Consider the following 25,112-nt stretch of genomic DNA (forward strand, 5'->3'; position numbering starts at 1 on the left):
GTGAGAACTTGGAAAGTAGAGATTGGTAGGAGTGAAGATCCGAGTCGAGCTGGGATTTCCGCCACCTTCTCTCAGCCTTCCTTAGTTCTTGCCGGTTGCTGCGCAGGACACCTGTCAGCCAGGGGGCAGGTGGGGAAGATCTTGCTGGCCTGGAGGAGAGAGGACACAGAAAATTAATTGCAGATGAGAGTGAAGAAAGGAAAGCATCTGTAGCTGTGTCCAGTGAGAAAGAAGAAAATGAATCAGGATGGGGAAGAGTGGTCAGGATAGTTGAGACGAAAGAGGAGGGAGGAGTGGAGTGCAGGTTGCGTCGAGAGGAGCGTGAAGGAGTGGAATGGACAGGAGCAGCAGGTAGGAGAAGTGAGAAAGATAGGAAGTGGTGATCAGAGCAGTGAAGGGGAGTTACTGTGACATCCAGCGTGGAGGTAGGTCTGGTGAAAATCAGGTCCAAAGTGTTGCCTGCTCTGTGCGTCGGAGAAGTCTGGTTGAGGGAGAGGTCGAAGGATGACAGCAGTGGTAACAGGCCGGATGACTGCAGTTTGTCCGATGGCAGGTTGAAGTCACCCAAGAGTATGAGTGGGGTTCCGTCGATGGGGAAGAGACTCAGAAGAGTGTCTAACTCATCAACGAAGTAGCCTAGAGGAGAAGGAGGACGATAAAGGACAATGATGTGGAGTTTAGTGGGGAAGGATACAGTGACAGCATGGTACTCAAAGGAGGAAATTGAAAGATGAGAAAAAGCAAGTGGAGTGAAACGCCACTTTCTGGATAAAAGCAAACCTGTGCCACCACCCCTGCCAGACTGTCTCGGAGAATGGGAGAAGTGAAAAGCAGAGGACAGGGCTGCTGGAGTTGCTGAATTCATGGGAGTGATCCAGGTCTCTGTCAACGCCAGGAAGTGCATAAAAGGTCTAGACGTCTTTTCTTTTTCAGGTTCCATTTCCTCTGAATCAGTCACATACCATGAAGGCTTTTCAAACGCTCAATACAATGTTTATCAAACATAAGCATAACCTAAGACCAGGGATTAAATGTAATCCATCCAAAATCTAACTGAAGTTACACTGTCTATGTTTTTAAAAAATACTTTGCATAATATTTGTGTGTTTAAAATTAAACCTAAACAACGTCATAAACAGATTTTTTGAGATGAATTAATCTATAACTCCTCATAAATGTCACAGATGCTTATGACACACACCTGACAGTCCTGGAGTCTTTGTGTTCAGCAGCTCTTGTTGATGTTGCTGATCAATCAACACCCAAAGTCTTAATAAAACACACACAGCCTCCAGAAAACCCAAAGCTATTCTGAGATACGGTGCAGCTTTAATAAGGACTCACAATTAATATCTATGTGAGAGTGTGTGAATGTATATGTCTGTCTGTCTGTCTGTCCTGCAATGGACCAGCAACCTGTCCAGGGTGAATCCTGCCTTCCGCCCAATGACTGCTGGGATAGGCTCCTGCTTCCCCCTGCGACCCAGAAGGATGAGCGGCTTAGAAAGTATGTGTGTGACAAATTAATACCTATGCCAGAACTGTATGTTAGTCATTGTAGTCAACTGAGTAAAATCAAGTACAGCAATGCTGACACAGCTGATAGAGGATGTCTGTCAAATCAATTTACAAGAACTATTCCAAGCCCTACAGAGGTTTTTTCCCATCTCTGTGTATGTATGAGTACCGATAGAGAGGATGGAGAATATACGAAGAGTTTCATGCTAAAATGCTGTAAATCCACTTGTAACAGTTTAGGATGTAAAGAGATTTGAATAGAAAAACAATTCTCTAATAACAATGGTATTAATCATAATGTATTAATTTTTTTATTTTTGTATGAAACAATAGACATAATTATATAAACATTATAAATATTACGTACATTTACAAAGTTGTGGCAGATAAAATGAAGAAGAAATATTGAAGGTTCTACACTATTTCTGGGTCACTATTCAAATGAATGTAAATTTGTGATACCAGGGCCTTTGTACAAAAAGATTTTCTTCTTTTAGTTTGATCTCTTCCATACAGACAACTCTGTCCTCTGCAACTCCCTCTAGCTGATTTAGGGGGAACCCTGAACTTCTCCCAGGCCAACTTGGAGATATAATCCCACCAGTGGATCCTAGAACGACCTTGGGCATATTATTGAACATAAAATGCAGCCTGTGGAACAGTTGCTGCATATATATATATATATATGTATATATATATATATATATATATATATATATATATATATATGTATGTATTAAACATACAGAATGTTATTTTCACTCATAAAATCAACAACTGTGTGTGTGTGTGTTTGTATGTATATAAAACCCCACAAAAATCATAATAAATAAAAATAAATATTAATATAACAAATAATGATTTCTGTATGTTGTTGTGCATTTCCAAATCTAATCATTAATTACTGGAGGATAACTAATATGACAGCTTTAGACAGTGTAAAAAAAAAGCATTTAATATTTCAACAACTCTACTAATACGTTGACAGAATAATAATCTATGTTATACGTTTTGTTAACCTATAATTTAAAGTTCAATGAAGTCAAAATCAAAAGGCAATTAGGTTACAAACTCAGCTTAACCATGTAATTATTTTTCCAGTGTAGCGTGACAATTTGAACTAACAGAATGATTGTTCTATCTGTAAACAAAGCTTCTTTTTTTTTTAGATCAAAGCATCTGTAACTCCTCATAAAATGTCACAGATGCTTATCACACACACCTGACAGTCCTGGAGCCTTTTGTTCAGCCGCTCATTCGGCAGATGTCGTCATGAGTCAACACGGGTTCAGTACAACCAAAACTGAAAGGCAGGGTGATTATTCAACACTGGGAATCTGCACAAGACTCATACAGCATCCACAAATCACAAAGCCTCAGCTTCATTAAAGAATCACAATTAGTCACCATGTCTGGAAGATGCTATGTGTCTAGTTGTCATCATTATGATGCTATATATGTGTCTACTTATGTAGCAGTAGAATGGGTCATACTGATGAGCTCAGTGACTTTAAACATGGTACTGTCATAGGATGACACCTCTGCCACAAGTCAGTTTGTGACCGTTCTGCCCTGCTGGATCTGCCCCAGTCAACTGTAAGTGCTATTACTGTGAAATGGAAGCATCTAGGAGCAACAACAGCTCAGCCACAAAGCAGAAGACCACACAAACTCACTGAGTGCCGAAGTGTACAGGGCCTATCCTCTGTTGAATCTCTCACTAAAGAGCTCCAAATTGCCTCTGGAAGCAACATCAGCAAACAGCTGCATGTTAGGAGCTCCACGAAATGTGTTTCCATGGTGGAGCAGCTTCACACAAGCCTAAGATTAAAATGCACACAGGCAAGCATTGAGGGAGGGTGTGGTGTAAAGCATGGTGTCACTGGACTCTGGATCAGTGAAAACATTCTGTGGAGTGATGAATCACGCTTCTCTGTCTATCAGTCTGATGGACGAGTGTGGGTTTAGTGAATGCCAGGAGAACGTTACCTGCCTGACTGCACTGTGCCAGCTGTAGAGTTTGGTGGAGGAGGGATAATGCTGTGAGGTTGTTTTTCAGGGGTTGGTCTAGACCCCTTAATTCCAGTGATGGGAAATATTAATGCTTCAGACTTCCAGTACACACACACACACACACACACACATATATATATATATATATATAAAATATATATGTGAAATGCTGGATGAGTATGAAAATGCAAATCGGGGGTTCCCAACCTTTTGCAACCCATGACCTACACAAATGACCGCAAAAGCTTCTGAAGCACACTAGAAGATATAAGCGACCAGATCGTTTTTTCTGACTCGTTTTTTCAGCCAGCGGGGGCTGATCTTATTTGGCAGCTACTGACTGCTGAATGTCAGCCTGAAGAGAAGATTTTTATATATATATATATATATATATATATATATATATATATATATGTGTGTGTGTGTGTGTGTGTGTGTGTGTGTGTGTGTGTGTGTGTGTGTATCGCTGTTGTCAGAAGAAAACCTCATATTTCTAAAACGATAACTTTACAGGAGAAGGAAAAAACCTACTTTTAATGTAAGTCAATGGAACAAGACATTTTTCCAAGTCATTATGGGCCGTTTCTTTTGGCCCATTCATCATGAAATTTACACACAATGTAAAGGACAGTAGGTTATTTTAAATTATGTTTTATATGATACAAGCATAGACATATCATATAACAAAATTCTTTCTATAATGTGTGGAAACATTTCATATATATAAAATTACATTAGTGTGAAAATTATTAGCTTGAAGGCTACTTGCATACTTTTTCAGCCTAATCTCTGTTTGCAGCATCTGCCTGTTAGCTTCTGCTAAAAGAACCCGTTCCATTTTCTGTTTGACTGAGTACAAGGAACGCATCCAGTGTTTGTCTGTGCTAATTGGTGGTTTGTTACAGACACAGCATTAACAGATTTGTCTGGAAAGCGCTTAAGTTTTCTTTAAGGCTCAAAACTGGTAAACACGACAGAAAGCCTAGTGCTGATTTTCCACCGAAAGTGTTTCGGAATGTAGGCAGGATTCAGCTTGATCTGCTCTACCAAAACACATCTGCGTTCCTCCCACAGTGGCCCAAATGTGCGGCAAGATAATTGGCTGGAAGCTGTAGATGTAATCCGAGCCAGGTCATTAAGCTTGTGGAGGTGATCTTTATCCTTCCAAAGAAATTCTACAGTAAAGGACAAAAGAGCCTTGAGGAACTTCAAAAAGGCAACCTGTCCAGCCAGTTTTTTGTGGATTTTTCACTGGAAGAGGAAATCAGTACAAACATCTTCCGTATTTTCTGACATGAGAGACATAGTTTTCTGATGACAAGGTTTGCCCGAGATAAAGATATGAACAGCGGCCAAAAGAAAATGTACAGTGTTTTTGGTTTGACTTGATTTGGCCAAGGCCAAAAAGACCAGGGCCAATGCTTAGACTGATTGGGCCTGGTCACTGAGGTAATGTGCTTCAATAGGAAATCTTCTGTAGTAGCGTAGCAGAATCTGAGACCAGTCTTTATCTACGTCAGGAAAACTAGGTTAGCCTTTAAAATCAGAACGAATTGATTAAAGAATATAAAATCACTTTTAATAGCATGTCTGCGTATTAGATAAAGCCTGAATAATACTGTAAAGTCAACTTCCTGTTGTAATAAGTCAGTGCTTCAGTCTATGAGTTGAAGGAATGTTTTTCCGTGTCGAGTTAGTGCCAAACACTGAAGAATTCAAATTATTCATCTTTTATAAGGAAGACAAGATCATATACTGGACAGCACTTAATGGGGCTCAAAAACCGCAGCTCAGATTGTGTAAACAAAGCGTCTCAAAACACAGGCATGCAGAATCTGATAAAGACTAATTAACTTGCTGAAAACTTCCTTTTTAGTCTTCCCGAGAAATTTTAGTCAACAAAAAGCGAGAAACTGTAGTGAACGTGCAACAGTGACCTGTCCAGCCGGTCTTTCACTGGAAGAGTAAATATGATCCACGTATCTCGCATGTCCGAGATGGTTTTCCAGTTTGAAGAGGGTATCTGGGGAATGTTTGGCACCCGATCTGGAATACTTCTGCTTCTTCAGCCATGACGAATCAGAAAAATCTACCAGGTCAAAGTGGCCCAAAAGCATTTTAAAATAAATTTAACCTGCTTACACTAAAACAATGTTCAATGTTTTTGTTGTATTCATTGTTTTTTTTTGTTGTTGCATCCAGAGTCTGGAATTTGGGACAACCTCTCTAGAAAGAACAGCTGATGGTTACAGTTATGAACCAAAGAGTAGCTGAAATCCCGGTTAAAAGTATTTCTAGCTCAGTGAAATAGTAATGTAATGAAAAACACTCAAGCACGGGAAAGTAAAATGCACCATAACTTTCTCAAAAAGGCCACTTTTTATGGTATATTCAGCAAATAACAGTTTTTCTCTGCAGAGAACATGCACTTTTTTTACTTAGAAAAAAAACTAAATTTGTCCAGGTGCGCTCAAACCTTTCCTTTTTATGCACTTTACTTCATCTGTAATCCTTTGGAAATAAGTGTAAATATCGCTGAATATCGAAGAAAACCTTGTATCTCCATTATTGTCGTTTTTCAGTTTTTGACAAAATTTTAAAATGCTGGGTGGCCTTTACATTGTGTGTAAATTTGATCAAGAACGGACCAAATTAAACGTCCAAAAATGGCTTGGAAAAACATCTGGTTCCATCCATAATGGCTTGCATTAAAAGTAAAGTAGGTTTTTTCTTTCTGCTGTAAAATTTTCATTTTAGAGATACAAGGTTTTCTTCTGACAACAACAATATATATCTGTGATACACTAATACAGGTAGATCTAGTCTCAGTTTCTGCATTTTATAAAATGTAATGCATCAGCAGATATGTACATGAAAAAATATCGAGCATTGGCATCGGGCCCACAATTCTCATATCAGTGAGCCCTTGTTTTCTGTGGGGGGAAAAAGTGGAACTTCTTAGTACATTCATCTACCATCTATCAGCACAGAATCGTACATTTGTTCTGGCTCTATTCTTCTCTTTTTGTTGTACTCTTGGTCAGATAAAACATACAAAAAAATGAATAAACAAACCAAACCAAATAAAATGCAACAATATGAGAACTGTGGGTAACAATTCTGACATGACTGACAGGGACACAGATCACTTACATGCGTCGGCAGTAAAGACCAAAATGCTGAATTAGGTCGAATCTGATTTTTATATATATATATAAAAAATTAGACAGATACAACAGATTCATATACAAAATAAAAGTGGGTAGAACATACGCAGAGCCTGTGGCAGATGACCGAGTTAGTACATGAAATGTGAAAGGCACTAATTCACAACGTTCCAGTTTTTAAAACGAATGGTCACGTCCTGCATTAATTTCACTTTTTCTCTACAGGAAACGTAAGGACGATAGTGCTTGAAGTCAAAACATGCTGTAAGACATAATGCATACTTTCCAGCCAAAAGTACAATATTACATAAAGTACCCTCGCAGAACAGGCACATTTGAACAATGCGACGCTTCTGTAAACTGCACTCTTAAGAGCATAAATTTATCGGTGTCAGATTTAGTAGACAACAAAAGATTTTAAAATAGAAAAATAACCTATACACACATGCTACTACAAACACAAGACTGCATGACAGAAAGGTCCAGCATTATGTCGACTGTAAGGAATGTAACGGTTTTGGTAATGTTCGTCGTCATTAGTGTTCGCCCTTTCTAAAATCATAATAAAATAAAACATTACACACAAAATCAAACTGTAACCCTCCAACAATGTGCAAAATATTTAAGACTTAGAAGTGGAATAATAATAACAACGGAATGTTTAATTCCCAAATGTTTTGGCATGTAACAAAAAAAGGCAGTATAATGAGTGCACCAATGTCTTCCCTAGAGCTAGAAATGGCTGTTAACCTTTGGAGGAATTTTTAAAACGTAGAAATGTCAATTGTAACATTTTGGCCAAGCACTTGCAAAATTCAAGTGGAAAAAAAAAGAATAAAAAAGCTTTTGGATGTTACAGTAAGGCTGTTGACGTTCTGGACCACTTTTCCAGACGCAGGTTAAGCCTAGTCTGATAATGTAGACGTGAGGTTTTTTTTTTAATTTTGTACATTTTTTAGTTAAGACTAAGCTTAATCTGGATCCTGAAAACTGGCCTAACTTCATCCTTAAGATATTTATACAAAAAATATACAAAAAGGTTGAGAAGCACTGCTAACTGTCACTAGTGTCGAATCAAATTCCATGCAACACAGCGCGAAGACCTTTATCTGTACAACAATACTTAACCCATTCGTACTGTAAAGTTAAAAGCTTGTGTTTTGACCTATTTTTGCTGTGGTCTGAGCGGCTGCCCTGCTGAAGTCAGTAATAGAAACTAGGCTATAATGCTCATTATCACTATTACATCATTACACTACTGAATCAATAAGACATTTACAACACATACATTTAACAATGTCAAAATGTGGCACATTTGGGTTTCGTTTTAATCCTAAGTGGCACAGCGGCAGTAAAAGGAACATCGTCCCTGAAGTTTTGGTACCCTCATTTCTGAAATCTGATAGGTGAAGGAGGTAGCATGGTCAGCTACATGCAATTACAAGCGGGGCAAAGCTGATGACGCTTGGAGTAACTGTACATTCTGTGGTAGATTTTCTTTTCATGATATTAGCTATGCTAAGCTGTATTGAAGCCTTTGCATATGTGGGATATGACTTCCATGTGACACTGTCATTCATTCAGGGGAAAAAAAAAAAACAAAAAACTATGAAACATTTCAGAACAGAGTTTTGCTGGAGGTGTTTGATGACTGCCCTCTCTACTCTGGCTCTCTCTCCCTCTCTCTAGTTCTTACGGATGTCAGCATACACCACGGGCTCCATCTTGTGGAAGGAGTTCAGATTCTTGCTGCCAGAGTGATCCAGCTGGGCGTATATCACCGGTCCCTGAGAAAAAAGGGGATGAGGAAGAGAAGAAGAACGAGAGGCAATCAGCAAGAGCTACATCCAGCACATGAATAAAAAAAGGAAAAAAAAAAAAGAAAGTTCATTAACAGAGAATCAAAGGTCAGCTTCATTACAATCCATACACTGTAGACTGTAGTCCATCTGTTTCTCTGCATACTTTTTTAGCCCCCTTTTATTGTGTTCTTCAATGGTCAGGACCCCCACAGAGCAACTTTATTTGGGCAGTGGATCATTCTCAGCACTGCAGTGACACTGACGTAGTGATGGCATGTTAGTGTGCTGTGCTAGCACAAGTGGATCAGACACAGCAGTGCTGCTGGACACCTCAAAGTCATTGCTGGACTGAGAATAGTCCACCAACCAAAAATATCCAGCCAACAGTGTCCTGTGACCACTGATGAGGAACTAGAATATGACCAACACACACTGTGCAGTAACAGATGAGCTATCATCTCTGACTTTACATCTACAAGGCTTGCCAACAAGGTAGGAGTGGAACAGTGTTTGAAAACTCCAGAAACACTAATGCATCTGATCCACTCGTACCAGCACAACACACTCTAACACACCACCACCACGTCAGTGTTGCTGCAGTGCTGAGAATGATCCACCACCCAAATAGTACCTGTTCTGTGGGGGTCCCGACCTTTGAAGAACAGGGTAAAACAGGGCTAACAAAGAATGCAGAGTAACAGATGGACTACAGAAAGTGCACCTAGATGGTAGGTGTACTTAACAAAGAGGCTGGTGTATATATATGGATGGGTGTTTCAGCAACTACTACCAGTTCTGGTTATCCAAATTGTCCTAAAACACATCTCAAATACCAGACATCTGGAAAGAAGATAACCAAAACCAAACTGCATTTAATGGATAAAATATTCATCTGAACTGAAATTGTCTTCACGGCAAATTTCAGCACTCAGGTGTTTCAGTAAGGACGTCACAGTACAGATACTTTCACTGTTTTTATAGGCAAATAACATGGCCTGTCACTACTGATAACTTCTAATATATTCAAGTTTAGCTTGAGCATTAAACTGCTTTAAATCTAATCCAAAATACATTATTCATAAGAGCCAAGAGTAGGACATACAAAACAAATACTGTGAATACACAGACATTTAAATTAGGTTTTTCCTCAGTTTTGTCCTGGTGCTCTCTGGCTCCATCACAGTTGCAAGCCAAAGTCTGGGCACCCAAGGCCAACATATTTTGTTGCCTTTGAAGTCAGGGGAAATCAAAAACATATTAAGCAAATTATTATATAAAATCTGTAAGTGTTAATGCAGAGTTTCTTTATACTTTAAGAACTTTGTAGAATGCTCTTAGTTTTGCAGCATTTTTGGGCTGTTTAAGATCGACCCACAGATCAAGTCAGGGGACTCTGAGGGGCATTACAAAAGTCTCAGTTTATTTTCAGCTCCTCAGCCAACTGCTTAGAGGGGCCTATGTTTGTTAAATTGTTTGAACAAAGTTTGACCTCAGACAACGTATTACGCTCTGGAATTGCGATCAGCCGAAATTTCTAACGACAATTCTTGACCCGTCTAACCAGTTCTATTCAGTCAATGTACCAGAAAGGTGTCCAAAATGAGGCTGTATTTCCTCTTTCACTTTAAAAATCAACCACTAAAACGACTGTATTATGCAAAATCCACTGCCAGGACCTGAACAGGCCTGTAGTTGCAGAAACATCCAGAGATGAAACTAAGACATTTATGAAAGCTCGGGTTCTCTTATTCAAAACTGCCCATAGTACTGAACAGCAGAAATGTCTGTTTGTTGTTGGACCTTACCGCTGGCATGTTGTAACTCGTCTCTGTAGGTGGGGGAAAAACATGCAGAACAACAAAATGGCACTCTACTAAAGCTCTAGCACACGCTGAACACAGGGCAGTGTGGGAGACTTGTGTACGTACTCACACAAACACACATGGACTGCACAAAATGCACAAAAAATAAAACGATACTGCTGCAAATGATATGGCAAAACACTTAAGACCTGCAAAACCCTACTGATATTTCTTGAACTGGATGAATGCCTGTCACTGTATGCTTTTGCTACATCACACAGCAGATTTTTCTTGTGATAAATCAAGTACTGGCATGTTGTACAGTCCTACCAATCCAACCCAGCCATGCATTCAGATTCTCTCTCTTTCATTCATACACCCTCCCCCTGTCACCACTCATACTCGTACCTGTACAGGGGCTGAGGGGCTGCTACAGCGCGAGCCCTCCGTGCTGGACTCAGCTTTCTTCCCCGGCCGAGCCGGCTGCGTGCTTACACTCTCTATGGAGGTGCAGCTGTGGCAGCCAGGTTTCAGCCAGAGCCATTTTCATGTGTGCGAGATGACCAGGCAGCGATGACGACACAGACAAAGGCCCACGCGCACATACATAAAAACACACACACCGATGGAGAGAAAGATGGAGACAGACACAAATGTGATGAAAAAAATGACAAAAAGCAACATGGACTTTGGCGCACTGGGTGAAAAACATGGACAATAAACCAAAGGAACAAACCGCTAACATAAACATATTAGACAGTAGCTATCAGCAAGCCGGTTTAACACTGCAGATAATCCTGAGAACTCTTACTTCTGAAAGGAGGAACTGATGAAACCGCTGCTAAAGTACTAACTTGGGTTTCTTTTTTTTGACAGGGGTAGGTGATATGGCAAAAACGTATTACCGCCAAACATTTTAAAATCAAGTATCATAATATTTGTTTTTTTTTTCCGAAGGTTTGCTAACAACAGTATAATTACAATGAGCCTCATTCTTGGAACACTAGCAGAATTAAATTTTACGCAAATCGCTGTCTCAAAATGTTCCACACATATGAGGACCACACATAATATGATTGCATTTTGATACAAAGATCAACTGACTAACGTTTTTAAAAAGCTTAAAAAGTAAACTTGGTAGTCGCAATAAAAGAAAACAAACGCATTTTCGGTTTCCTTTTCGTTATGAGTCATTATTTAGAGCACCATTTGATAGGCTATAATTCAGCAGAACAAGTCTTAAATATAAGTCAGTCTACCCCACTGATTAAGCCTCAGCGCTGACAGATGCTGTCACGAATGCGACACTGGAGGTTCAATGTCTGTGTTTGGATGTAGCAGAGTGTTTACAGGTCTAAACAGGCCCACTGGCTTATTGTATTATGTGTAACACCGCCATGAAACAGGACTTGCGAAACGAAGAGGGTCCATTTCCACCCTCCATTCTGCTTTAACTGTCTTCACTCAAAAATGTGGACATTTAGCTATAATATTTGGCATGAAAAGTTAACTGAACATGTTCTAAACATGTCTGTAAATGGTTTGTGTTAACTTATATTGATAGCCATGCCTAATTATAGTATAAGAACAGTGATAAAGTGAACCAGTAAACTAGTGAAAAATGGCACAACTTCATAAAAAAAAGTAACCTGGCACACCTAACATGTTTACCAAACTTCTAAGTTTACTCTGTAAGTTTGAAAAAGTTCCGTTTTATTTACTCTTTTCTATCAATAATACTATATTTGAACACTGTTTCTTTTATCTAAAGCAACAACCCTGATCTAACGAAGGCAAAAATTCTGAGAATTTTATTTAGTTTTGTCAAGTCAGCTGCATTTTATTATTGACTAAGGCCCAATCCCATTTCACTCCTCAGCCCTACCACTTAGCCCTCCGTTTTGCACGTTCACATCTAGGGTTAGGGTGTCCCAATTTTAGTTGAGTTACAGGGGTAGGGCGAAGTGTTAGGGCTACATAGCCCTGCAAACAGAGGTTTTTTAGAGGCTCACTCCAAACGGAGTGTTATGAGGAAAAAAAAAAGAAAAACCTGCACAAGCGACCAAAGAAACCCACAAATGTGAGAATTTTCTCCATAACAAAAATTATGATAATCACTGTATTATCTTAGTTTAAAGTCATTTCAATGTATTATGGTCGTTTTCTTCACAGCAAGCATAAAAAAAATCGCTAATAGTATGCCAATGTCTCGGTAGCTAGCTAGCTAACTTTCCCGTTCCACCTTAAATAGTCCAGCAGTTCTGACGCCTGAAGCTCTAGAATGTAACTGCTGCACCATTTAAGATGGAACGGGAAAATTCGGACAAGAAGCTGGTGAATATCTGACTTCAGCTTCGTATCACCAAATAATTGGAGTGGGTGATAATAAATAATTGTTTTATTCCCCCTCTTTGAAAGCATATGATGCACTAAATGTAATTAAAGCCCAGAAGTGAGGTTGCTGAACTTTTCCCTTCTCTGCTGTCGCTGATGACGGGCCGGGTCACCTACAGAGCAGCGCTAGTAGCCTCTCAATGAAACAATATTGTTATTTTTTTTTTATTTGAGGGTCCCATTTCATAGGGGAAGATTTTAACCACTACCCCTTGTAACTTAGTTCCAAGGGGTTAGGGTGACACTCGAAAACAAGGGGGAGGGGTAAAAAGAAGAAATGGGGGGGGGATCTAGGCCAATTATAAATGCTCTCTTAGAAAAAAAGACACATCAAATAAAGAAAGACTTACGCATCTTAGAAACATGGTAGCTCCCATTCTTCATGCTGAACAGGATAAAATCGTTGTACTTTTGCCAACTGGGACACGCACACTACATTCCTCCTCTGGAGACAGGTTTAAATGAGTGGCTTCCTTTGAGCCTGGTCTTAGGTCCGTCATGTTTATGCAGTTAAATATGTGAACTTATTAATTTTAAATGAATGAAACCTACATTTTAAAGCAGTTAGGTTACTTCAGTTTTTAAAATCAATTTATAAAGTGTATGGGGCGAATCAACCTGACCAAAAGGTTTTTTAATAATAGAAATAATTTAATTATTTCCTTTAATTTCTTTTGCGCAGGCAGGTTGAAGGCTTACTACTTGGTTTTGTCAGCAAATCTGAAGCATTATAGCAGCTATTAGTAATTCATAGGTGTGGATTATAATTTTTTTTTGGTAAGGTCCCTTTTATTTCACTCATAATTTACTTGCAGCTTACTTACTTATTTACAAGTTTCATTAATGAGGCCCACTGATGAAGGACCAAGCGAAACAAAAATTTAACAGCTCAGTCAGATAATGGCATAATGGGCTAGCCTGTGAAGTGGTCAGGAAAGCACATGGTGATTTAATTTACTGTGATAACACTGCCATATCGTCCACCCCTGTAGACAGTAAATGGCCTTTACTAAAACACTACTGCTTTCAAAATCCTTGGCAGAACCAACAATTAGACTGCCAGTTGCAGCAATTCATGTCTGGATTTTTCATTGGGTTTTTCATGTTATGTTATGCTTGCTCAGACAAGGGTTAGTGCATGTGTTGGCACAGAAGAACAGAAAGCAGCAGGCTTACTGGACATTAGGAAGAGGCTGTGTTAATGAATAATGAACATACAGATGCTGGATGATGCATGATATTTCACAACACACATGAAGAAACACACAGCGTTTGTTCGACCTACGAATGTCGAGCATGCTACTGGACTCAATGTCTTTCTAAGACTGGACGTCTAAGAAATGACATTTTATGAGGACGATGCATCAACCCGTGAGGCTAAGAGTTGTGTAGTGAGTGCTACAGGCACAGCTGCCACAAACTAAAAGACCTTCGACAGGAATCAGCATTGAATCTGGTCCATATAATCACAGTAAAGCATGTAATTTTGTGGAAAACTCAAGCAGATGTTAGGAACACCTATGTTTATGCTTTGGTTATTGGCCATAAAAACAAGGCAACACAATCCAAAAAACAGGTTAGCTTGTTTTACTTGGATTAGCTAACTTCTGTAACACCTCATGCTTTCTTTCCACCCCGCCACTAAGTGCAGGAGTTAGTTGGGTAAGTGGAACATCAGGAAGAGTTAGTCCAGAGAGTGACTTGTTTAAGTAACCCAGATTTTACACAGGTCTTCAAATCACTCATCATTGTTGTCAAGACATTTCAAACCTCATGTATGGATGAGAGTCTGTGCAAAGCCTGCTTTACCCAAAGAAGCCCCCTGTTAATACAAACCTCACTGCATGGAGCCTCTAAACTAAAGTGCATTTTTGTAATATACCTGTAATAAAGTCTTAAATATCACAGTTTAAATCATCTGGGAAGAGCTTACCCTTCATAATCATGATTGGACGGTATTAATCTTATTAGCAGATATGCAACAAAGGCGATGATGATGACTCCAATGATTGCACCAATGACTGCACCCACTATGACTGCTGGGCTGGTCTGAGGGAGTGCTTCTGTGGACAGAAATACAGATATCTTGAAAACAGGAAAAACAGCACTAGAGAACTACAAAGAGAACTGCACTTCTGAGTAAGGAGGGGAGGAGGGGAAAAAAAAAAACAAAAAAAACAACTTTGCTCACCTTTCATCACGACCCTGAGTTTAGTCAGTGAAGGTTTACCACTTATATCTGGAGGGTTCTTTACGTCACAGGAGTAAGTTCCATTGTCCAAAAACTGCATTTGAGTGACGCGGATAGACGCGTCTTTTTTGTTCAAATCGCCTGCCCATTCTACCCTGGCCTTGAACTGAGGGCTATCTGGGAAAGCTTTTCCACCCGAGTAGTAGAAAATCTGAAAAACAAACGGAGCCAACAGACAGATGAACCTCTGAACCTCTGTTTACTAAACCTTTCTTTTCATTTATATCAAAAGACACTGTTACAAGAAAGCAGATATTTGAACAGTGACACCTTTTTTTTTCGCTCTGTACTTCAAGATCTGAAAACTATGACTGAGGTTAAAGTTCACAATCTCTGCCTTAAGCCAGGCATACACTGTGCAACTTCAGAAATCTTGTTCTTTGGTGAAAACTCACACTCTGCGTTTGAATTGCTCATCGTGTTCGGCCAAAGCCTGCGATTTATATACTCACACTGCACGAAAACACTCGATCCGACTGACATGACACGACATGGATGCCTCCAGACAGCTCTGTCTACAATAAAGCTTTTTCACTCAAAAAATGACTCCCTGCTCCCTACATAGTGCACCACATATTAAAAGAGTGCTCCTGCACCCATAAAGTGCATCACATGACTAATAAATAGCCTTCCGAGGTTCAGCCATGTGTGCCCATTTCTATACTGGACTAACAGTGCACCATTTTGGTGTAGAAGCCAGAAATTAGTGCACTACATAGGAAATAGGGGTTGTTTGAGATTCAGCCATTGACAAACCGCTACAACAGCTTTGCTAACTTGTGCCGCACAGTGCACTGAAGCTGAAGACCAGGCGGTCTACAGACAGCTCTACAAAGACAAAACATCACCGTATTTATTTATGCCTCACAATTCAACTCAGTCAAATGGAGCAAAGTCGGCACACACAGACGCTGGTGCTGCAAACGTTGACCTTTTTGCCTCTATGTAGGGAGTTTCTGACATGTCAGAAAATCAATCCGATCATCCGACTGTTCAATCGGAGCTCGTTTGGGCAGTTAATCGGGCATCGTTTCCCCTCTCACATTGCACAGCAAACGACGGCTGATGAAGCTGAAATTCGTCCCGATCATAAAATTCAGTCGGCTCCCACCAAATCGGGCTTAAAAACGGGCTAAAATCGCACAGTGTAGGCCTGTCTTTCATTTGAGATGAAATCTATACTGGATTAATGCAGGAATTTGTCCATAATTCACAGACATCAGCAAACCCCCTCAGTCCTGCCTTCCTCAAAGTTGAAAAGAATCCATGTAATGCCTTTGTAATGTAATTGTAATGCCTTTTCTTTCTACACTGTGATGATTTTCTGAGTAAGACGCAGTATAAGAGCAGGTTTCTGAGATAGCTAAGAATTCTGCACAATGACAGGTGGGGGTTGAAGAAGGACGAACTGAAATATGACATTTTTCCCCACCCACTGGTGCACAGAGACGTAAACAAATCTACAAGGCAGGTAAGAGTCACCACACTATGGTTGAAGATTACAGGAAAACAAAAACTTTGCTTAAACTGGTATAAATAAGACCACAAATATAAACCAACAAGTTTAAAAAGTCAGTTTTGCTTCCTGATTCTGTGTTTTACTTGTCTAGAAGCTTCTGCCTTTTGGCCTTGGAAAAAGTCCACAGTTGCTTAAGGCGTAAGTCTACAGTCAAAGCACTGGACAATTTGTCTATTTTTGAGCAATTAATATGCTTTAGTTCAGCACATTTCAGATTTTGTTTTGATGCTACTAGTGCCGTCAGTCAAATCATCAGTAAGGACGAGTGGCCAGTTTCAGTGCCTCTTCCACCACATTTCACAGATTGGCTGGTCTGATTTGGAGTAATTTCCCTACCAAACGCCTTCCTCTTTCCATCAGTCTCATACAGGCTTCCTCTTTCCTTCACTTTGGTACAGGGTAATCATCTCACCATAAGACACTTCTCTCTGTATTTTGCTAAAAGGGACACCAGGTGCAAATGACACACCTCAAATCAACTGCAGACCTTTCGTTTCTGGTGCAGGTACTAATAGTGAAACAACACAAAGCTTGTCAGGAAATAACTAAGCATCCTGTCTAATTACTTCATGCATGCTAAAACGGAAAGACTATATGAAGTAGCCTGTGAAATGGCTACAAGATACCTTTATATATATCAAATTTCACAAAGTGCTCTTACAACATAATTCAGCCCAAAACGTACTTATGCCAAACTATGATTTGAAGACAGTACCAATGTCTTACAATTTGGTGCAAATGAAGCTAATTCCACAAATCAGACTTTATTCCATCCAAATCCTCTATAGTTCAAGCTCTGATCACAGTGTGATGCATATTAAAATGTGAAAGAAAGGAAAAGAAAAGGGAGCCTTACAGCCACGCCAGTGGACTCTGGCGATCCCTCAGGGATGAAAGACCACGATACTGATGCTTGACTACTGATCACTTCAGTGGATTTGAACCAACACTTAAGAGTCCCAATGGTTCCGTTTTCTACATACAGCTCAGCAAGGGTGTCCACTTCTATAGCAGCAGCTGGGTACATTCCTGTTTGAGAAAGGCAACGTTTTTAGGCAGTAACGTTAACTAACCTACAGATGCTATTTTACTTACTCTGTAGTGCTGTTGCACCATATAGACAACTCAGGTTCTACACTAAGTACACATGACCAGCTGAATCCTAACCTACATGGATATTAGAAGCTGAAGTGAGGGAATATTACAGCTTATTTGACAAAACAATGAGAACATACAACGGTTCTGACTAATTATGAAACCTAAGGGTAGAGCCTGAATGCTAAAGAGCAAATTCTGCTAGATGAATAACAAACATGACTTTCTTTTTTGCTGTTCAGACAGGCGAACTTCTTTTTTTCTTTCTTTCTTTCTGTGGTCTTAGAAAGCTGAACTGTAAGAGGAACTGCTGAAAATGAGTAATGTTAACGAGCTATCCTACCTAAGTTAGCATGACTGTACGGGTGTTTCTTATTAACGTTAGTTAGCGAGCTAAGCTAGCAATCGCCTGAGCTCATAGGTTGACTGTTTGTTAATGTTATTATTACCTCTGTTGTCCAGTGTCACTAAGACTGTACATTTAAGTGACGATGTAAGCAGCTAGTGACGCTTTGTGTCATTTTAGTCGAGTAAAACAGAGCACACTATTCGGCTAAGGAAATACAGGTTCAGCGGTGGGAAAGTAGCTCGCTAGCTAACACAGCTAACTAGCTAGCATAGCTGGCTAGCTAACAAGGGTGGGTGGACAGCGTCATTCGTCCGTCGCAGCGGCGGATTTTTACAACACACTGACTGTTAGTCACACCGTTCTTAATGTAAATTGAGATCAGAAATAATTATTATGGCGACCTAACTAGGCTCATTTAGATTCAACGCCAGTCAGCCCAGCTGCCTGCCTGCTAGCTCCCTGTTTTATGGGAGTGCATTGTTGGCTACTTAGCGCTACCGAGCGGAATGATTCCAGTCATATCGTGAGCAGTTGACTTACCAAAGATGGCGCATATCAAAAAGCAGCAAACTAAAACACTGTAACACGAAGTTTTGGAGAATCTCAGCTCCATCCTGTTGAGCACATAAATATCCGACCTCTGTCCAAGCCGTGTGTTTACACCCTCCACCCGGAATGTCCTCCTGTGGTTCCTGCTTGAAGCCTCACAGGAGCCGTCTACTCTGCTGAAACACTAGAGGGACCCAAAAACCCCCCAAACCCGTCCAGACACTGTGGGGCTCCTACACTGGAAGTCCATTCCCGCCAATTAAAATAAAAATAAACCACCTTCCTAATACATAATGAGGCAGGTGCTCAAAATAATGACTTAGTCTCACAGAATAACCACTAAGGTCTAACTAATGGCATTGCAATTCACTTTATAATGAAAAACAATAATGTGCTGGATTTTCATTGTGGCTGATGTGAATTGGCTTCCTTAATAATGCACTGATTGCAAACATTAGCTGACCAAACCGCAGAAGCATTTTACTGGAGATTCAGGTTCAGAGCGGTTATTCAAAGCACAGGAAACGCCCAGTGTGGTTGTTTTAATGCATTGTCCTTTCATAAATAAAGATACAATGGGGGGAAACACCCCCACAGTGTGGGAGCTCTGTGCAGTCAAGAAGGAAATAAAAGCAGAAGAGGGTAGGATATGGAGGAGCAGATTTGCCAAAATGAAAAATAAATAAAATTAAAAATAAATGACTTAGTAAATTAATATATGAAGTAGAATTGCAAAGAATAATGATGATAAATCTAAAAATAAATAGATATACATAACAATTAATATATTAATACATGAAATCTTACATAAATTATTATATATATGTCTATTTAGTCATTTCCCCTTCTCACTAATTTTTGTATTTATTTATTTTTTTGTTATTTATGTTTCTTTATTAACATTTTTTTCGGTTTTTCTATTAAGTTATTTTATTAATTTATTTCCATAAATATTAATTTCTATATTTATTTATTCATTTCTCTATTTATTTCTGTATTTCCTTGTCCTTATGCTAATAAAGGGGCTGTCAGTCAATGATGTCACAGCCTCTTAATATTCCTATTGGTTGATCGATGTCAGATTCTGGAGATCAATTGTACATGTCTTGCTCTCTCAGCGGTAACTAAGGACAAGACAGTACAGTAATGGCTGTTTACAGCAGCAGACAAGCAGAGATCTGAGAGTCTCGGCTGATCTGGCCGAAAGGTCTGGGTTATTCACTCTTTCGTGTGGAGGCTGTGGGGACAGTTTGATCCATTTTGCTGCCTCTGCTGATTCAGAGGTCGACCAGTAGTGTTCAGAACTTTGGAGGAGGTGGTTCAGCGTCTTTTTCTGCAAAATTCAGAGCACGCCCAGACATTTGGACGCCTTTCTCACATACTGCCTGTGGAGCCATCGAGAGTTATTTATCGGCAGGTTTGTCTGTCTGTGCAGCTCTTTATGGAGTGATAGAACAGTTTAATCAGCTCTTCTCCGCCTGGTCTTCATTGCTAAGCCTGAACGTGAAAAACACGCCCCCTCATTATCATATGAACGAAGAAATACAGAAATAAATTAATGAATTAATGAAAAAAGAAATAAATAAATGAATTAATGAAAAAAATAAATGAATGAATACATGAATCAATGAATAAAATGAACAATTGTTAAAAATATAGATATGGAAAAAATGTAAAAATGGCATTAATAAAACAAAATAAATAATACAGAAATAAATAAATTGAGAAATGTATAACTGCAGAAAAAGGAAATATGTGTATAATTACAAACACAATAAGCAATATATACTTTAGGTTTTTTTTATTTATTGAATAATTTACTGAGCCATTTATTTTTTAATTTGACTTATTTTTCAATTTGGCAAATTGAAAAAGTTTGTAAACACTGTGTCCTCTCACTGTCCACTCTATTAGACACTCCTACCTTGTCAGTCCACCTTGCAGATGTAAAGTCAGAGATAGTAGCTCATGTGTGTCAGCATAGTTTGTGTTATCCTGTAGTCCTTCATCAGCGGTCACAGGACGCTGCCCACAGGACGCTGTTGGCTGGATATTTTTGGTTGGTGGACTATTCTTGGTCCAGCAGCAACACTGAGGTGTTTAAAAACTCCAGCAGCACTGCTGTGTCTGATCCACTCAGACGAGCGCATCACACACTAACACACTACCACCACGTCAGTGTTACTGCAGTGCTCAGAATGATCCACCACCCAAATAGTACCTGCTCTGTGAGGGTCCATGGGGGTCCTGACCACTGAAGAACAGGGTAAAAGGGGGCTAACAAAGTATGCAGAGAAACAGATGGACTACAGTCTGTAACTGTAGAACTACAAAGTGCACCTATATAGTAAGAGGAGCTGATAAAATGGACAATGCACATTACTAATTTGGTGAGCAATTTATTTTTATGTTTGTTTCTGGAGATATGCAGGGTTGGGATAGCTACTGAAAAATTAGTAGTTAGCTACTTTTCCAAAATGTGTAACTAGCTACAACTGAGCTGCTTTTCCAGAAAAAGTAGTGGCTACTTTTTAGCTACTTTCAAAGCGCCAATGTTTGTGAATCTCCACCTGACACACAAAACAAGCCCAACTGAATGTGTGAACAAGACACTGCATTTAATCAGGTGCCAGAAAGAAACATACAATTAAAAAGCTGCAAATATACAAAAAGATCACCAAAAAGTGAGTTTAAATGTAACCAACAATCAAACTTACACAACCAAAGGTGTGATATCCAACAAAAATGTAGGCAAGTAAAGGCAAAGTTAATCATTCCAGGTTTTTCCTAACAAAAATAAACAAAAATAACAGATTACAAACCAAACAACTTTGTGCAAAGCATTGTCAGCTGTTGACATAAAACTGCTCCAATTTAAACATTTCAGCCAGATCTGTACAGACATGACATTCAGAGTCCTTCATTAAACTTCAGTAACACTTCAGCCTCAAAGTTCTTATCTGTGGCGCTGGCTCTGCGGAGTACTATTAGCAACAGTCTATTACGAAAATGTTTTTTCCTTCTTTGCAGTAAAATAAAGCTCTGCTGATCGTTCTAACACACAGTTCTTACTTTTCAAAATAAACGCTGGAGTTAATGTATAACTGCTGATTCACCAACACTTAACCCTGAAGGTTGGTGTGCAGACTGCTGGTCACACAGCAACACAGACAACAATCTGGCCTTGCTAGTAGCTAATGACAAGACAAAGAGAAAGATTTAAGACGAACATTTCCTCTTTGCGTTCAGAATCACTCTAGCTGTTTTCCTGATACATTTAATCTGCAACCAAAAACTGTGAAACACTAAAAAGTTGTGAGACTAAAGTCAGTTTCTTATTCGCAGCTCCTTGTTTAAATTTTCCTGTTCCACCTTAAATGGCGTCTGAGGTGCCAAGACGTAACTGCGTCATTTAAGGTAGAACAGGAAAATTCAAATGAGCAGCTGACCTCAGCCTTGTTATAAGTCAAACGTTGAGAAGCTCTACTTTTGCGGTAAAGTTTCCTGACCGAGATGCGAAGAGGCTATAGTGGACCTAAAGGTTCAAGCAGAGTAAAGTAAGTCTGCGTTTTGGTTAATATTCTTTTATTTTTAAGATGGTAAAAAAGACATAAAATGTTGCGGCTCCCAAGGTGGTTTGATTTTTGTTGAAAGGACAAAATGGCTCTTCTTAACATTTGGGTACGACCCCTGCTCTAAAGGAATGTGTCCAGTACCTTGTTGAATCCATGTCACAAAGAATTCAGACTGTTCTTAGAATTTATGTGTGTGAGGTCTGTGATATGTTTGTGCTTTGTTTCTTGTCTTCATGGGCATCATAGTGCCTGAGGGGTGAGGTTGCTCCAGGAGAAGGTCAAGATAAGTATTTTTATTCTAATCTCCAAACTGTCCTACCATGGCAGTGCAGTAATTAAGGAACTGAAACTCGGGACTTCTTTTGTTGTGAAACTAGGTGAAAGGTGACGTGTCAAGATTATTTGAGGAACCTATGAGGCTTCAGACGTGACCGAGAAAACGTCTGCAGATGTTATTAGGCCTGTTTCACACATTCTACCTCTACATTACATCAGCGATATGACAGTGTGACTGATACAGCTTGATCACATTGGCCATTCACCCGGAGAGCGTTTGCACTCTGGAACGGTACAGCGGGCTTATTCTTGGAAATTGTCCCCACTTTTAAGTTTTATAAACATCCTTTTTTCAATACATAGTCAAATCAGTTACTTTGCTAATTAAAAAGATTTTAAAAGTACATGTGGTGCTTGTTTTCTGACTTGTAACTGGGAAATCATTTTCATGTAGCATGAAATGTTTAACTAATATTTCATTTATTAATGGCCTTAATATTCATTTTGCTGTTTTGTTTGTGTTTTTGTTTTGTCATTACTGATTTTTATAGTTTATTTCATGAAAGTATGTTAACTGCTGGTATCTCTACTTTGAACTTGACCAAATGGTCACTCCATTAAGCTGATTCATTCCCAGGGCTCTTACTTGGCTGATCTGCCAAAATGAAAACAATAATCTAGCTGATCAACTAAAATTAATTAACTTAATAACTGATTTTTACACTTCTGCTTGATTTGAGTCCAAATTGAGTCCACAGGTATGCACAGAATCCGCTAAGTAAGGTACCTGCTTAGTTAGCTAGCTTCTTAGCCAGGCATCTAGGCTAAAAATGTGATTCAGCTATATAAAGCACTTGCAGTGTACATACAGTAGTATTTAGTAATGCATCATTGGTAAAATTCAATATTTTCAATAACGCTTGCTGTATTCCTTCTCACACACTGTAGTAGGATGTCAGGATTACAGCTCAGACTGTATTAAACCCTGTCTGGCATCTGAACATTCTAGTGGGGGTGTGGCTAAAACTGAAAACTTAAATGGGTGCAATAGATGTAAGTTTTTATCAATGGTAATAAGTATTTTAAACTTTGTTATTGACAACTATTCACATTGTCTTTTACTATCAAATACAGATAACCTGACATAATCTAACCTAACCTAAACAGTACATTGAAAAATAGTGCAGATGAGATTATATCAAAATGCTAGCTAGGTATTAGCCGAACTTATCAGCCCCTTGTGAAAAACACAGAAAATATTTGTTAGCAGCCGTGCAATGGTTTAAAAAATTTAAATTTAAAATCTTAGTACAGTATTTGGCAGCACCCCTAGACTGTCATCACGGCACCCACTTTGGAAAAGCCTGCACCAGAGGGTGCATTGTAGGGGAGACTGATTTCTTCTATCCATTGCAAGAGCATTTCATCATATTTTCTCACTTGGAAGTGCATCTAGGAGTTTTTTTTCCATCAGAGTAGGGAACATCAACTTGTGAGGGCACCTGTATGGCACCACATCACATTTTTTCCACTGGAGAGGCAAGCGTTAGGAAACTTCTCCACATATGGGGACACCCTTTACAGCACTGCATCACATTTTCTCTACTGGAAAGGGAACACTTTGGGACACTGTCATGCAGGGGCAGCATAAAGGGCACTTTATAACATGCTTTTGCATTGGAAGGGCACCCACAGGGAATGTCAAGCTTAGACCATTATAATGGCACTTACAGGGTTTTCTCCGCTAAAAGGGAGACATAAATGTTCTTGCTGTAGAAGGCACATCGTCATAATTTATTACATAAAGGGGCACCCTAGAGGGCATTCAAGGGCATAGAAGGGCAGCCAATAGGGCACTTCCTCTCTTTTTCTGCACTCTAGAGGGCACTTCAGTGACACTTTTTCAATTATGGGGGTACCAGTAAACAGTAATTATGCACTAAAATGTGCAGAAGTATGCTCTCTGTAGAGGATATGTTAACTTACTCTAATAAAAAAAACATTATGATGGCTCAGCAAAAAAGACACAGAGTAAATGGAAGGAAATGGAAAAAAAGAACAATTATGAAAAAAGAAATAATGCAGCAAAAAGGTTAACCATAAATCCTATCTGTGGCCAAAGAGCCAAAGCTCTCTTCTGCCTTGCTTCAGGAAAGCTATCTGTGAGTTAAAGCACAAGGCCTGAGGCTCTGAAAGGTTCCAACTTGCCAGCACAGGCCTTCTGAGATTTAACTAATCCCACCACATTGCTTCAAAAAACAACCATCTTTTATACCTTAACTTTATAACCAACATCTTCAGCCCTATGGGGAGCTCCAGTCCTGAGCATTTCTGACACTGATGGAGTCTGCAGTGTACGTACACTCTCCTCTGTATTGAAACAGCAAGGTCAATTCTTTTGTTTTTGCTATAGACTGCAAACATTTGGTTTTGACATCAAAAGATAAATGAGATGACAGGACAGAATTTCAGCTTTTACTTTTTGATATTTACATCTAGATGTGTTAAACGACCTGGCACCTTTAGTGGCAGACCACCCAATTTATAGGTGAGCAAAAAGATAGGAACAGATAGTCTTAAACTAAATTAAAGTAAGTAACACTTAATATTTGGTTGCATATCCCTTGCTTGCAATAACTGCAACAAGCTGAGGACCCACTGACATCACCAAACTGTTGCATTCTTTCAGTTGTTGTTTATTTTGCTATTATGTGATCATTTTGTAGGAGGTAGACATATAGCCAAAGTCATTATAGGAAAGTCTGTCCACTCAATGGCCATCTTGGCCACCAGTTATTTCCA

The 25,112-nt window shown here is 39.3% G+C and overlaps 1 protein-coding gene across 1 annotated transcript; it reads right to left on the reverse strand.

Moving 5' to 3' along the window:
• Window positions 1-7,346: 7,346 nt before the first annotated feature.
• On the reverse strand, window positions 7,347-18,637 carry LOC118824420 (myelin protein zero-like protein 1). The gene is made up of 6 exons (XM_036594562.1): window positions 18,451-18,637; window positions 17,323-17,495; window positions 14,888-15,098; window positions 14,630-14,759; window positions 10,711-10,816; window positions 7,347-8,485 (listed from the first exon to the last, which is right to left on the reverse strand). Exons 1-6 carry the CDS (start codon window positions 18,521-18,523, stop codon window positions 8,384-8,386), a joined length of 795 nt encoding a protein of 264 aa, XP_036450455.1. The 5' UTR covers window positions 18,524-18,637; the 3' UTR covers window positions 7,347-8,383.
• Window positions 18,638-25,112: the final 6,475 nt, after the last annotated feature.

This window comes from Colossoma macropomum, unplaced genomic scaffold, assembly GCF_904425465.1.
Source record: "Colossoma macropomum unplaced genomic scaffold, Colossoma_macropomum, whole genome shotgun sequence".
NCBI classification, from domain to species: domain Eukaryota; kingdom Metazoa; phylum Chordata; class Actinopteri; order Characiformes; family Serrasalmidae; genus Colossoma; species Colossoma macropomum.

Bases quoted from the DNA above. Each gene is read 5' to 3' on its own strand.
- LOC118824420 (XM_036594562.1), bottom strand. From the start codon at position 18,523: ATGGAGCTGAGATTCTCCAAAACTTCGTGTTACAGTGTTTTAGTTTGC. The intron at 10,817-14,629 runs GTAAGCTCTTCC...TGGCTGCCACAG, and splicing joins TCCAATCATGATTATGAAGG to CTGCACCTCCATAGAGAGTG. The intron at 8,486-10,710 runs GTACGAGTATGA...CTTTTTTCTCAG, and splicing joins GCCCCTCAGCCCCTGTACAG to GGACCGGTGATATACGCCCA.